General features: G+C 28.6%; 1 protein-coding gene and 1 long non-coding RNA gene across 2 annotated transcripts; both read right to left on the minus strand.

The window, feature by feature from the left end:
- Positions 1-2,109: 2,109 nt before the first annotated feature.
- Positions 2,110-3,488, minus strand: LOC106761650. Its single transcript, XM_014645217.2, has one exon. The coding sequence runs from the start codon at positions 3,032-3,034 to the stop codon at positions 2,429-2,431; it is 606 nt and encodes a 201-aa protein (XP_014500703.1). The 5' UTR covers positions 3,035-3,488; the 3' UTR covers positions 2,110-2,428.
- A 6,848-nt stretch (positions 3,489-10,336) lies between these two features.
- LOC111241673 lies at positions 10,337-12,523 on the minus strand. The gene is made up of 3 exons (XR_002667885.1): positions 12,455-12,523; positions 12,001-12,312; positions 10,337-10,971 (listed from the first exon to the last, which is right to left on the minus strand). It is a non-coding gene; the product is annotated as an uncharacterized LOC111241673 (long non-coding RNA).
- Between the last annotated feature and the right edge of the window lie 713 nt (positions 12,524-13,236).

Below are 13,236 nucleotides of genomic sequence, written 5' to 3' on the forward strand. Positions count from 1 at the left end.
AAATAATGTTGGGTTAATTTTGTCAAATTAACGTAAGCGCATCCATTCAAATTTCTCGTCACTTGTTTTGAGGTTTTTCAATGGCGAGCATTTACTTAAACCCACAAAGGTAGATTTTCAACAATATAGTGAAGTTCTAGTGTCTAAAGCTCGAAGCAGAAACTGTGATTTCCTAATTTCTTATTTAAAACGGTTTATCCATCAAAGCTAATCGAAAAAATAGTATAAAACAAATTTATAATATATAATTGAGAATAAATTTTATTTTATAAACTGATTTTATAAAATTAAATTAGATTTAAAATTTATTTTTTAACCTAAAAGAATAATTTTAACAAAATTGATATTTGTTGAGATTATATCATTCAATCTCACTTTACAAATATATGATACCCAACAATTTTTTACCCATATTTTACATTCATTATTGCATCATCAATCTTTAATTTTCTTTATAAATATAAAAAGTTAACTTTTTAATAACTTTAAAAATACGTTGTCAAAAATGGTGTAAAAAAAACATTTTTCTTTTCTATATTAAATATCCCAATTGAAAATTTTCGCTTCCATTATGGTATAAACAATATTTGATGCTACGGCCTGATGTTGTTGACTTGAACTATACTTAGACAAAAAATCATTAGTTAATTATACCATTTCTCACTTTCGTAGAGGATTTACTTATCTGCATTTCGCTTTCACAGTGTACAATACTGACTTCTTATTCCTAACCACACTTCTGAATCACATGCCTTTAATTCAAATGTTGCGTTTGGTGTGGAATTTTTTAGTGACAAGGTGAAAGAAAAAAAATGTTCTTTTGTTTGACTTAAAAGGTGAGATTAAAATTACAAACAGTGGGTAATAGTTTGAGTCTTACGATTTCCCATTGCCTTTTTCATACTATTTAAGATGGAATAGTTTCAACATTATCTATTTGTTATTATGTGATTGGTCCATGGTGATGTTTATGATTATCATTATTGATTGTGAAGTAATTTTGGACCAATCATAGAATGACACGTAAATAATGTTCAAATGTTGTCAAAAAAATGTTGTCTAAGTATATTATCCGAAAGAAAAAAAAAGGTAAATCATAACTCTTTCACTTTTTTTTCCCTTTCCTTTATGCTTTTATCTTACCAAATAAAACCTAAAGGGTTTGCACAAAATTTTCAGTGTTTGGAATTCAAAGTCACCAAAATCTAAACTACAGAAAAAAAAACTGTGACTTCAATAATTGCTACGTTATCAATGTTTATTGACCATTACAAGAGTTAGCAATTCATATTTTATAAACACAATGCAACTTTCTTATTATATATATTTTTTCTAAGGTAGAAGATTGATCTTGGACCATTTCCAACCATAACCTGTATCGGATAACGGATTCAGGTCCAATTATAAACAATGATGTAAGAATGGATTTCATCATTTGAATATTAAAATATTTTTTTAACGAAATATATAAATATGAGATAATATGCTACTTTTTTAAATCCTGATTTCGTGTAGCTTGATCATTCATTTCCAAAACCTCATCACACAAGAAAAAACTATATTTTTTAATTACATATATAAATAACAAATAGCTTATATTAATATATAATTTGGATATAAATCCTAATCTTTAATTTCTACCAAATATAAAGGTGTGAATATTTTCAACAAGTACAAATTTTGTATATTTTATTAAATACCTTGTATGTAGCCGATGCTAAATGTTGACCGAAAGCTTAAAATGTCATCAAAACCATAAACCTAAATTTTGTATATTGGAGAAGATCTAAATGGAGCAAACTCCTAACTTTATCAATACAACTTGAAATTTAAATATTATAAGTAATTTTATTTTTTATTTTCAATATAGAATTATTAAACAAAGTGATTGAAAAAAAAATTAATTTTTATCAATCTTATTTCTCTATTGGTTTGATTTTGAATAGCTCTAAACTTTATTTTTCATTTTTCATGTTTTATTCAGGTAAATTCACAAGCACATGAATGAATTTTGATTAACTTTCCAAAATATTGATAAAAATATCAATTTTTGTAAAACCGGCCATAAATATTGTAAAAAAAAAAGCTGCGCCCTCTGAATACTAATTAAATTTTAAGCCTACACCATTTCAAAGACTACAAAATAATTAAAACGCATTAAATATTTGACCATTTGACTTTGACCGATTTACTATTGTATGAGAAAACATGGCCATGATACTCTGCATCACCGCCATGTGAGATGCTTCAAGAAACAAAGCAAGCAAGCAACACGGGAAATGGAAAGCCTGGAAAATTAGAAGAGAGAAGAAAACCCTTTACATTGTATACGATGATGTACGTGACAACATGAGAAAAAAAAAACAAAATAAAATAAAAAAATGTAATCCAGGATTGGATCTGTGGATATGATTGTGTTGTGGAGGTGTTAAACGGTTGGAGGTTGATGAGAAATCCTTGGATGGTGAATATGTTGAAGCTGTAAACTTTTGAGTGCAGGTCTAGCCGTACCCGATCTCCTTTTCCAGAGACTATCCAATTGTTTTCCATCCTCAAACTTGGGAACTCTTTTGACCACAGGCAAAGGAGGATCCATGTCTTGAATGCTGATCATGCAAACAACATTGTTGTTGTTCTGAGTCTTGAGAAAGTTTTGGTTTCTGGGGACATCCGAAAGGTGTTGGGTTGATCTGGAGGTTGGGGGGGCGGCGGCGGCAGTGGTGGTTTTGGGGGTGGTAATGATGAAGTTTTTGCCGGAGAAGAGTCTTCTGAGTTTGGAGTATTTGAGAGATGGGGAGGAAGTGTTAGTTTTGTTTGGGAAAGAGAGTCTGTGAGAGGGAGGGATGCCAGCTATTTTGTTGTTTCTCTTGACCTGACCCATGCAACTGATTCTTGGGGATAAAGGGTCGTTGGCGGAGGTTGCAGAAGGGTCTCTGAAGCGTGGCATGGTGACGTCTTTGATGGTAGGTCGTGAACAGAGCATTGGAAGGAATGTGCTTTTCTGATAGTAAAACTGATGGTTTTCATTGCCCATATATATTGATAGTTTTATAGAACAAATCAGAGAGAGAGAAGAGAGAGAGTTGGAAAATGTCAAAGCAAATGGTCTTTGGGCGTTGCAATCAGAGACAGAGTTTGAGGTTGTCAAATATGTGCAAGTTTTTGAATGGGAGTAAAGAAAAGAAATTTAGAAGGAAGAAGAAGAAGAAGACAAATGATTGCAAAAGAAGAGGACAGGAACACTCTGGAATTGTATATTGGTTTTTGTTTGGAATTTAGCAGAATATTAGGTTTTGTCTCTCTGATTAAACTGAGCTTGCAATTGCATCTGCTTCTGAGATCTGAATCCTTAGCAAGTTTATTTTGATAATGGGATCTCAATGCTACTACTATCATATAGGTGGAGCCACCACTTGTCCCCTTTATGCTTCCTTTTTTTTTTTTTTTAACTTTCAAAACAAACAATACTCATAGAGTTACAGGATAAACATTCATAATATCTTATTATTTCCTTTACATTTATTTAATATTATTTTTTTGTATTTTTATTTTAAAATTATAAAAATTTATATTTTTATAATTATATATCAAATAAATAAATGTAAAAATGTATTAATACTAGTATTGTTCTTTTCCTGGCTCACCACTTCCAACTCAACACAGACGTGGAATAATTTGTCTAAGTACAAAAAAGTTTTCTAATCATCACTTAGACCAAAACCTTTTCAACAAGGAAAATTTTTTTTTATCAACACTTCTTTAACAACTTTTTGACAACGCATACATGACAACTTGTGATTGATTTGTTTTAAATATTTTTTAAACATAAATTTAAATAGACTGATAAAATGATGACACGTGTTCCATTATCAGAAAAGTATTATCAAAATATTATTGTCCTTTCAATAATTACCGATGTTACTTTGCTGTCTGAAATTTCTTTCATTTCCCAACTTTGATTTCTCCTTTTTATAATTCAATTACAAGTTCAGGTAATCTTCGTGATTTTGTCACGCATTACAAGTTCAGGCAATTGTTCAGACTCGGGAGAGTATAATATAGAAAGGGTCAAATTTTAATTTTAATAAATTCAGTATAATATAGAAAGAAAAAGAGTACAATTTAAAAAAAAATGGATAAAAAAGAAGAAAGAAAGAGAAATTTTACGTTTGATTTCATATAAGTTTATACTACTGTATTGTATGAAATTGAATAGTGTTTTAACCGAACAGATACGAACTGGCGTACTTTTAATGTAATTTAAAAGTGTACAAAATGAGGCGGGATTAAAATTTTTTGTAAATGAAATATTTTTAAATCAAGATATCTATCCATGAGTATTAATTAAAAAGTAAAATAGAAACTTTTTAATAAAAAGAAAATAATAATATATACAGTTATTAAACTAGTTAATGCCGGCATTTTAAATAATTTTAAAAGAAGGTTTACATGTTAAGCAAAATTAATGTGATATTTTCACTCTATATTTTTAGACAATACAATCATATCAAGCAATATTAAATGTTATTTGATAGTTATTAAATTTTCAAAGTTTATAGAATTGAAGAAATTAAAAGCTGATGTATTTTAGATTAGAAGTTGATTTAAGTTATAAACTAAAGAGAAAGTAATTGTAGTGAAAATTGAAGATAGTAAATAGAATAAAAAATAAAATATGTTCAAATTTTTAGATGTGTAAGTTTGACTTTCTGTTCCACAGTCAAAGTACGGTACTCTAGTGGGCATGTTTTCCTCTTACAAATTACTGTATTACTCCAACCATTAACGTGGACAAAATGTTATGTAGTTTATAAAAATTAATGGTCGTGAATAAAATGTACTTTATCTGAAAATTAGTTTAAGTGATCTCAATTATTTTTTGTTTGAATGGTTAATTTATATGCATTTAAAATGGTTAATGTATTTTTTAACATTAATGGTCAATTTTGTTTGACTTAATTAATTTGGCCGAATTTTTACTAAGATTGATCCAATTAAATTTGAATGAATTTTGGTTAGATAGATTTCAAGAATTTTGATTGTAATTGACTGAGAAAAAATTGATCAAATTTTAGACATAAATAAGTTGACCGAATTTATTTAGGACATAATTAAATTTGACTGAATTTTGATCATGATCCTCTCAAAATTATAAATAAATTAACTTAATCAAATTTTAATTGATGTTCACTTGGTCAGATTTGATAGAAACTGATTTAGTCAAATTTATCGAGATTCGATCGAATTGAATCAAATTCTAGTCATAACTCAATCAAATTTAATTACATTTTTTACAGAGATTAAATAGGACAAAATAGGTTAAAGTTCAATCAAGACCAATTGAATTAGTTTATACAAATTTATTCTGAAGTTAAATAATTAAATTTGACCGAATTTTGATTAATAATAACTCAATTAAATTCAATCCAATCTCGAATATATATGAATTTTTCGAATTCGAACACATTTTAATCATTAACAAAATAATTTATTTATGTTGATGAACAATTAACTTAACTATAACTTTATAAGTTTAATATTTAAATCTAAACTATAAAATGATTCAGTTTATTTTTTAATGTAAATAATTCATGATTTTTAATATAGAATGATACCGTTATGTGACAGGTAAGTTGAGTTTAATTAATTCATTCACCATCTTACTTATTTTTACCTTTTGCCACGTTTAGCTTTAAAAAAAAAAAATCAGATATATTAATGTAATATAATAAAATCTTAAATGAAGTCATAAAGCATACACGTAGAAAAAGAGAGCAAGTGTTATAGCGTACTTAAGCTGGGTGGACAAATACTATATTGTTAAAAAACCATTTTTATTATTTTAAATATTAAATAATAGACACTTTACATATTTAATTTCTAATAATATATTAACATATAATTTCAGATGTAGGATGGATTGAAAATAAATAAGTAATTACTATGGGTTGAATCTCTCCCTCTCTTACTTAAATAATTAAATTTAACATATCATACATCAATTTAATCAAGGATAATGATATTTAGATAACATTTTTTGATAATATTTAAACATTGATTAGGTGGTGATTGATAAAAAATTACTCCACAATCAATAATAATAATCATAAACATTACTGTGGAGTAATTTTTGACCAATCACAAATTGACACGTAATTAATGTTCAAATATTGTCAAAAAAAATATTGTCTAAATATCATTTTCCTTTAATCAAATACATCATTTTAAATTCACACATGTCCACGTTATAGATCAATAACATCTTTTTCTTTTTACTTGTTCAACTTCGAATGATGTCAAATTTATAATATAAAAGTCATAAGAGCATTACGATTCTTGTTTAGAGCGAAATTCATAAAAAAAAAAAAAAATTGGCAAAATTTATATGTTAAATAAAAATATATCAAATAAAAGTATTAAATACATTTATCTCGTCTTCATTTGTGAAAATATCTCTCTTAAATAATAAGATAATAACAAAAGTACGTAACTCTAGTTTTAAGCAATATGCAACAACTCAAAATGCGTAAAAGTCCTTGACGGCCAATCATCTTCCAACTTATATATAAATGGTTTTATATTTATGAAAATATTAATTTATATATATATATATATATATATATATATATATTTTGAAAAATAATATCATGACACACTTTTACATTTATTTAACACAAAAGTATAAAGCTAAAATGTATATAAAAATATAAGTTTTTATATTTCTTTAAGAAAATAAAAAATAAAAAGTAACTAAAATACTATCTGGATGTAAAAATTTTTTGGTACGTTAAAAAATATTTTTTTATTTTTTATAAAATAAAAATATGAAACTTTTATGCATGTAAAGAAATAGTGTCGGTTGACACAGAAACATCAAGTGCAATAGACAGAGAATACAGCAGTGAAGATCGAAAAGGAAAAACCCGAAATGTAAATACATAGAGAAAAGATTCTAGTTTGTTTGGGGTCTGATATCAACATTGAGAAAATTTTCCTATACACACTCGTAACGTGATCTACAAAAATAATTTTATTTTTTAATCCATTGTGAGTTTGACTCACACAAATAATATTACTCTTCAATCTATGAGTGAGTTTTTTTTCACAACCTTTAAACAGGTACAAATAAGACTTTGGACCAATTTCAAATAATAAAAACTGACAATAAAATATCAACTCATTTAAAATAAAATCTCTTTAACGTATCATAAAATAATATCTTACTTAAATAAATAGAAAATCATAACTACTCATCCCTATTTTATCTCTATCAAATCAAACTAAATATTACTAGACTCAAAACTAACAAAATAATAAATCTCTAAATTTAAGTTTATCCTAACATAATTTTCACAAATTTATCCATTTATTTAGTAAAAAATGTCCAAAAAAGAAATGGAACAAATGAAGTTAAAATAAAAAAATAGAAAAAAGTGGAACCAATCACGTGGGCAGAAATTTGATTAGGAACAATGTTTGCGGCCGACATGTCATCAGTGTCTGCATGTGTGAGGCACGTGACCACACTCTTTTCATATCTCGTGCGGTTAAGGTTAGCTTTTAGGTTCTATTATAATATAAATTACAAAATATAATATAACCAAACTTTTTATACTAAATAAAGTAAATAAACTTTCAGCTTTTGACACTAACCCCAATTTTTTATATATATAAACATCTTAAGTATTTTTTTTTTTATATAATTAGAAGGTATAATTTCTTTCTATTCACCGATCCATTTGTAAAGTAAAATAATGTTTTTTTAATTATGACTTTATACTCAACATAAATCAAACTATATATATTGATTAAATAATTCAATCATCAAATCATTTGTGTTATCATTCTACAAAATAATATTTTAAATCATCGAACATTCATCTAGACTCTGATTTTATACAAGGTTGATTTCCATCTCAAAATCTTAATTAAGGAGAGGAAGTAAAAAATTATCATGATTATTAATTTTTAAATAATATCTTCCCATAATATAAAATTTGAGAATGTGTTTTAAACCGTGTTTTTAGAAGAACGTTTTTAGATTTTTTATTCTACTTATTTATATCTTGTAATATTCTAATTAATAATCTAAAGAATTAAATATACTTTTTTTTCTATTAAGTATCACACGATTTTAGATTTAGTTCTTATTTGAAACTTTGATTGCTTTTAGTCTTTTTAGTTTTAAAACTATTATTTTTAATCTTTGAAAAGTAAGATGGCTAAGACAAGCCACGTCAAATGTTACTTTTCTTGAAAATTTATTGTTAGGCCGTGTTTTATTCTGGACTTGACACATAGAAACAATAAAAAGTAGAATTGAATATTCTTATGAGTTTGTTGTTGTTTGGTGGGAGAGGGAGAGAGGTGTGTTATTGTTGTTGTCGGACTTTTGATTTTTGCTAAGAACTCTAATTATTTTCAAACATAAAAAACCCCTAACCTGATTTCATAAATGATTGAAGACAAGTTCACGTAAAAGTGCTTGATTGAAGACAAACGCGATTTGCGCAAAGTTGAGCGGAGAAGACGAAGAAGCGTCGAGAGATGGAAGTTGCTTCGCACAGGTTGCTGCAGGCGTAATGACTTGGGCAGAGGTTGAAGGAGATGAGGGAGGTGTTTAACACTTCCATGGCGCGATTAAGACGAAGGAGATTCTCTAAATGGTGGCGCAAAGGAGGAAGATGTCTCGCGAGTTAGGGTTTCACGATTTTGATTGTTGATTTATGGAATTTGCTATTCAGGTGCGAAAAATATGATGACGTGCGATTTCGCGAGTGTAATTTGGGGTTTCATGGTTTCTTTGCATTCAATTGGATTTATCTTCTATAGATTTCCATGGTGATTTCGATTTAGTGATGAAGATTAGTGTAGAGAGATCGTTGTGATTACCAACTACTATTGTCGGACTTTTGATTTTTGCTAAGAACCCTAATTATTTTCAAACATAAAAAATCCCTAATCTGATTTCATAAATGAAAACATACGTGGCACATCACTTAAATCTGATTTCAAAAAATAAAAGCAACGTGGCACACAAATGGTATCAAACTGGCTTGCCATTAGCCACCTCACAAAGAAATCTAACGTCGTTACTTTTTAAGGACTAAAAATACGAATTTTAAAACTAAAAGGACTAAAAGCAATCAAAGTTTCGAGTAGAGACTAAATCCAAAATCGTATGATACTTAAGGGACGAAAAACATATTTAACCCTAACCTAAATTATAAAGTAAAAGAGTAAATACATAATAAATTTAAGACAAATAATTTAAAAACTAGAATATTATAAGTATTTCAAACTTCTAAAACAAATATAAGACTTATTTACAATGTTAAGAAACTATAAAAGAGTTTTTCAAAGTAATGCTAAACAAAAGAACAAAAAAGAATAGAAGTACTCAGTTATACCACCATTGTCCTCCATACTTAGATAGTCTCATGGTTCTTCATATGCTCATGTTCATTAGATGATTATTGGAAAATAAGAGAACAAACACAAGAAGGCACAAGCAAAAAAAAGTGTAAACTAATATATAAAAGGATTATTAGAGCTGACGGATAACCCTGCCCGACCCGACCCACCACAGGTTGGCCACTTAGTGAGCCAATCCAACCTGGCTCATTTATTAGCGAGCTGAAAAAATTTGAACCCGACCCAACCCACCACGGGTTGATGGGTTAAACGAGTTGGCTCATTGGCTCACTTAACTTTTTTTTCACCCTCTTCTTCTGAGATTCTTATAACATGTTACTTTGATCGATCAAATCAAAACAATAATAATTGGACCAATTGATATAAAAGAAAATGAAACAAAAGAACTATATTGTTATATATTATAAGCTATCAAGCATAAAATTTTGCCAATTTAGTTTAATGAGACATACACAACCGTTTGATCAAGAAACTACATATAGTCGTTAACAAAAATATATAGCATAAGATAAAATTGTCATGCTGGTAGATAGGTCAAAAACAAGACAAAACAAATGATATATTCCTCAATTATCCAATCTATAATATTATTCATCTATTAAATTAGAGTCTTGAATGAACAACTAATTTAATTAATTTGATTTAAATAAAAAATAGGATTTAAATAATTAATATAATTAATTTTATTTTTAAAAAAAAGGTGGGTTGGTGAGCCAACATGGCTCACCATGGGTTCAACCCGTGTGAGCCGAATTCTTAATGAGTTGGGTTAAAATTGGCTCGTATCAAAATTTTTGCATTTTTTTCCAACCCAACCCGACTTAAACCCATGGTGAGCTGGGTTGACTCACGGGTTTCAACCCATATTGACAACACTAAGGATTATCATAAAGTCACTAAACAAACAACATTGCAAGCTAGTAAGACAATTATATAGTCTTTAAACCCAATTCACATAAAAGAAACTCAATCATCCAGTTAAGCACATTAAGGTTGAACTACAAGGAAGTTTTAGAATTGTGAATGACCAGTAGAATAACAGAATAACATCTTATATAAGTCCTTACTTTAATGTACATCTTAAGAAACACACTTCAGAAGGATTTTCTCTTGAAAATCCTATCATCCTCACAGTTCACATCTCATCATATTCTAAACATGCATATTATCATCCATACATTTATATACTATAAGCAATCCTCACACATCTCACATACACAAAAATCATTGAACATGAAAATGATTGAACAACTTTGTTAGTCTCCCTCAACGAGATCATCCACTCACCCAATGAGTAGTGTCAAAAGTCATACTTGCTCAACAATTAGAAGCCTTGTTTAACGATCTTAAACACGCTCACCGACTACGAAGTCAGCGAGTTCTCTAACTTTGGAGTCACTCAACAAAAATACACTCATCCAACGACCACCAAGTTAGGAGATCTTTACCTTAGTCGTCGCTTAACGACACAACTCTTCGTCTAACGAGTTTGCATAATTGCAAAAAATGAATTCTTGCTATTATGCAGATCCAAACCTATTCCAATGGTTCAAACACAATACCAACATACCATTTCAGCTAAGTACAAACCATTACATTTGCAATATCAATCCAAATTTTACTTCAAAATTCATCATATATCTAAATCATGCAATTTAGAAACCTAAGCCCAAATTCCACAAATCATGCTCATCATATAACTCAACAAATCATACAACCATAGTACAATCACTTCAATTAGTAATTTAAATACATCTATAACTTATAAATAATGCAATTAGCTTCTCTTAGACGTGAGATAGCTCAACCTGCTCTAAGGATTCAGAAACCCTAAAGCAACCTCATATGCAAAGGAAAATCTATATATCCATAAGAACAAATAAACATGATAAAGGTAAGCCATTAGAACCACTACTAAACAAACAATTTTATAAATGACTCTAAAAACACATGCAAATAAGATATGTCTACTTATAAAAGAAGAACATATTAAACCTAGAAAATGACAAAAAAACAACTTATTTAAATTGAGAAATTGATTTTGAAGAGTCTACTACCAAGAGAAATCCTACTATCTCAATTCTTCAAACAAACAAACTAAGTAAAATAACTTAGAAAAGAGTGAGAGTTATAAAAAAGTGATTTATAGAAAGATAATATGTTTTAAAATAATGAAACTCATTTATGAAATTTTTATTTATATTTAGACATTTTATTATTAAAATAATCAAATTTCATTATTCTAAAATAACATTTTATAAGTTCTTACATATTTTAATCTATTATTTTTAATACCTTTAATTCTAACTTGAATTCTAATGTTTTAAAAGAAATTATGATAACTAGAATACATTATTTGTCATAAATCTAAAATAAAAAAGTATTTATTCTGCGCAATAGGTGTAAAACAACACTATTTTTTAAACACATTTTTATAGATTTTAATGACATAAAAAGTATTTTTTTATTCTGTGCAATAGGTATAACAAAACACTATCATAATTACTTATATGTTTTGAAGTGATTGAAATGTGTTATTATATATATAAATTAGGGAGAACAAACCTAACAGGGAGCTTAGAATTGTGGGAAATTGAATTTAGAGGCACGCCATGTTGAGCAGAGTCTTGGCAATTGCTTTGTTTCACACATTTTTATATCAATGTTAGTTTGGTCATGTGATCCTGTCACTTTCCTGCCTCACAATATTTTTTGTATTATCATGACTGAATAACTTCCAAGAGAAGCAAGAGAAATTGCTTTTTCAATCAACTTTCTCTGATATCAATCAAAAATCATAACTACCATGCTTTTGGGATGTGGAGAGATTGAAGGTGTTAAGAGACCAAAAACTTGGTAGATTGTGTCCCAAAATAACTGCAAACAAAACGAAAAAGAAAAGAAAGGGAACATTGTCACTGTCCAATGGAAACAGCTCCAAAAAATAATAGACAATTATTCATAGTACAATGGTAAAGTGGAACAGGCATGTAAGACCTGGTAGTGAAAGTGAACCTACTTAACAAATAAACATAGGTATTACCAAAGATTGTCTTTAAAGAAGAGGACATACATGTCTTTGAACTGCTATCTCTGCACACTACACGCACGTGACAATAGATTATTATTAAAACTCTCCATATTTTTCAAATTAAGTTAGAATAAATTTGGATGCACAAACCCTGATCCTAGACAAATCAGAAGGTTATTTGAGCCCGAATCAGATTATAGAACAGTGAAACAGGACCGTAGAAATAGGATTATTTATTGGAGAATCTATCTCTCACCCAATTTGCCCCCAAGTATTAGATAATAAGGGGACATGTATTTCAAAGATGGGCTAGGTTATGTAATTCCTGCATTATTAAGGGAATAAAGTCATCATAAGAATATAAGAGGAAGGGACAAAGCAAAGGTGCTATCCAGCGTCTACAAATGAAGCATATTCTACTTTTGTTGATATGGCGGGCATGATTTCATGTATCTCCTCCTGATTTCCAATCAAGCACCCTTCAGTTAAAACATAGAAAAGAAACCAGAATTGCACATGCATTACGTATGTCCTTCCCCTCATATACATTATTTTATTTTCTTCCTTTTCTTTCATGTGAAATCTAAACGGATGGGAGATGATGGGGTTAGATCTAGTCGGTGCAAGAACGTGCTTATAAGGAGGCTGATTTGGATTTTCTGCCCATGAGGCCCAATTTCCATGATTCCTGATCTTCGTGTATTTTGAAGTTAACACTCAAGGAAGTGAAACATATACCAATACATACCACCATTCATGTTGAGCTTTCT

Source organism: Vigna radiata, chromosome 5 (assembly GCF_000741045.1).
Source record: "Vigna radiata var. radiata cultivar VC1973A chromosome 5, Vradiata_ver6, whole genome shotgun sequence".
Classification (NCBI taxonomy): domain Eukaryota; kingdom Viridiplantae; phylum Streptophyta; class Magnoliopsida; order Fabales; family Fabaceae; genus Vigna; species Vigna radiata.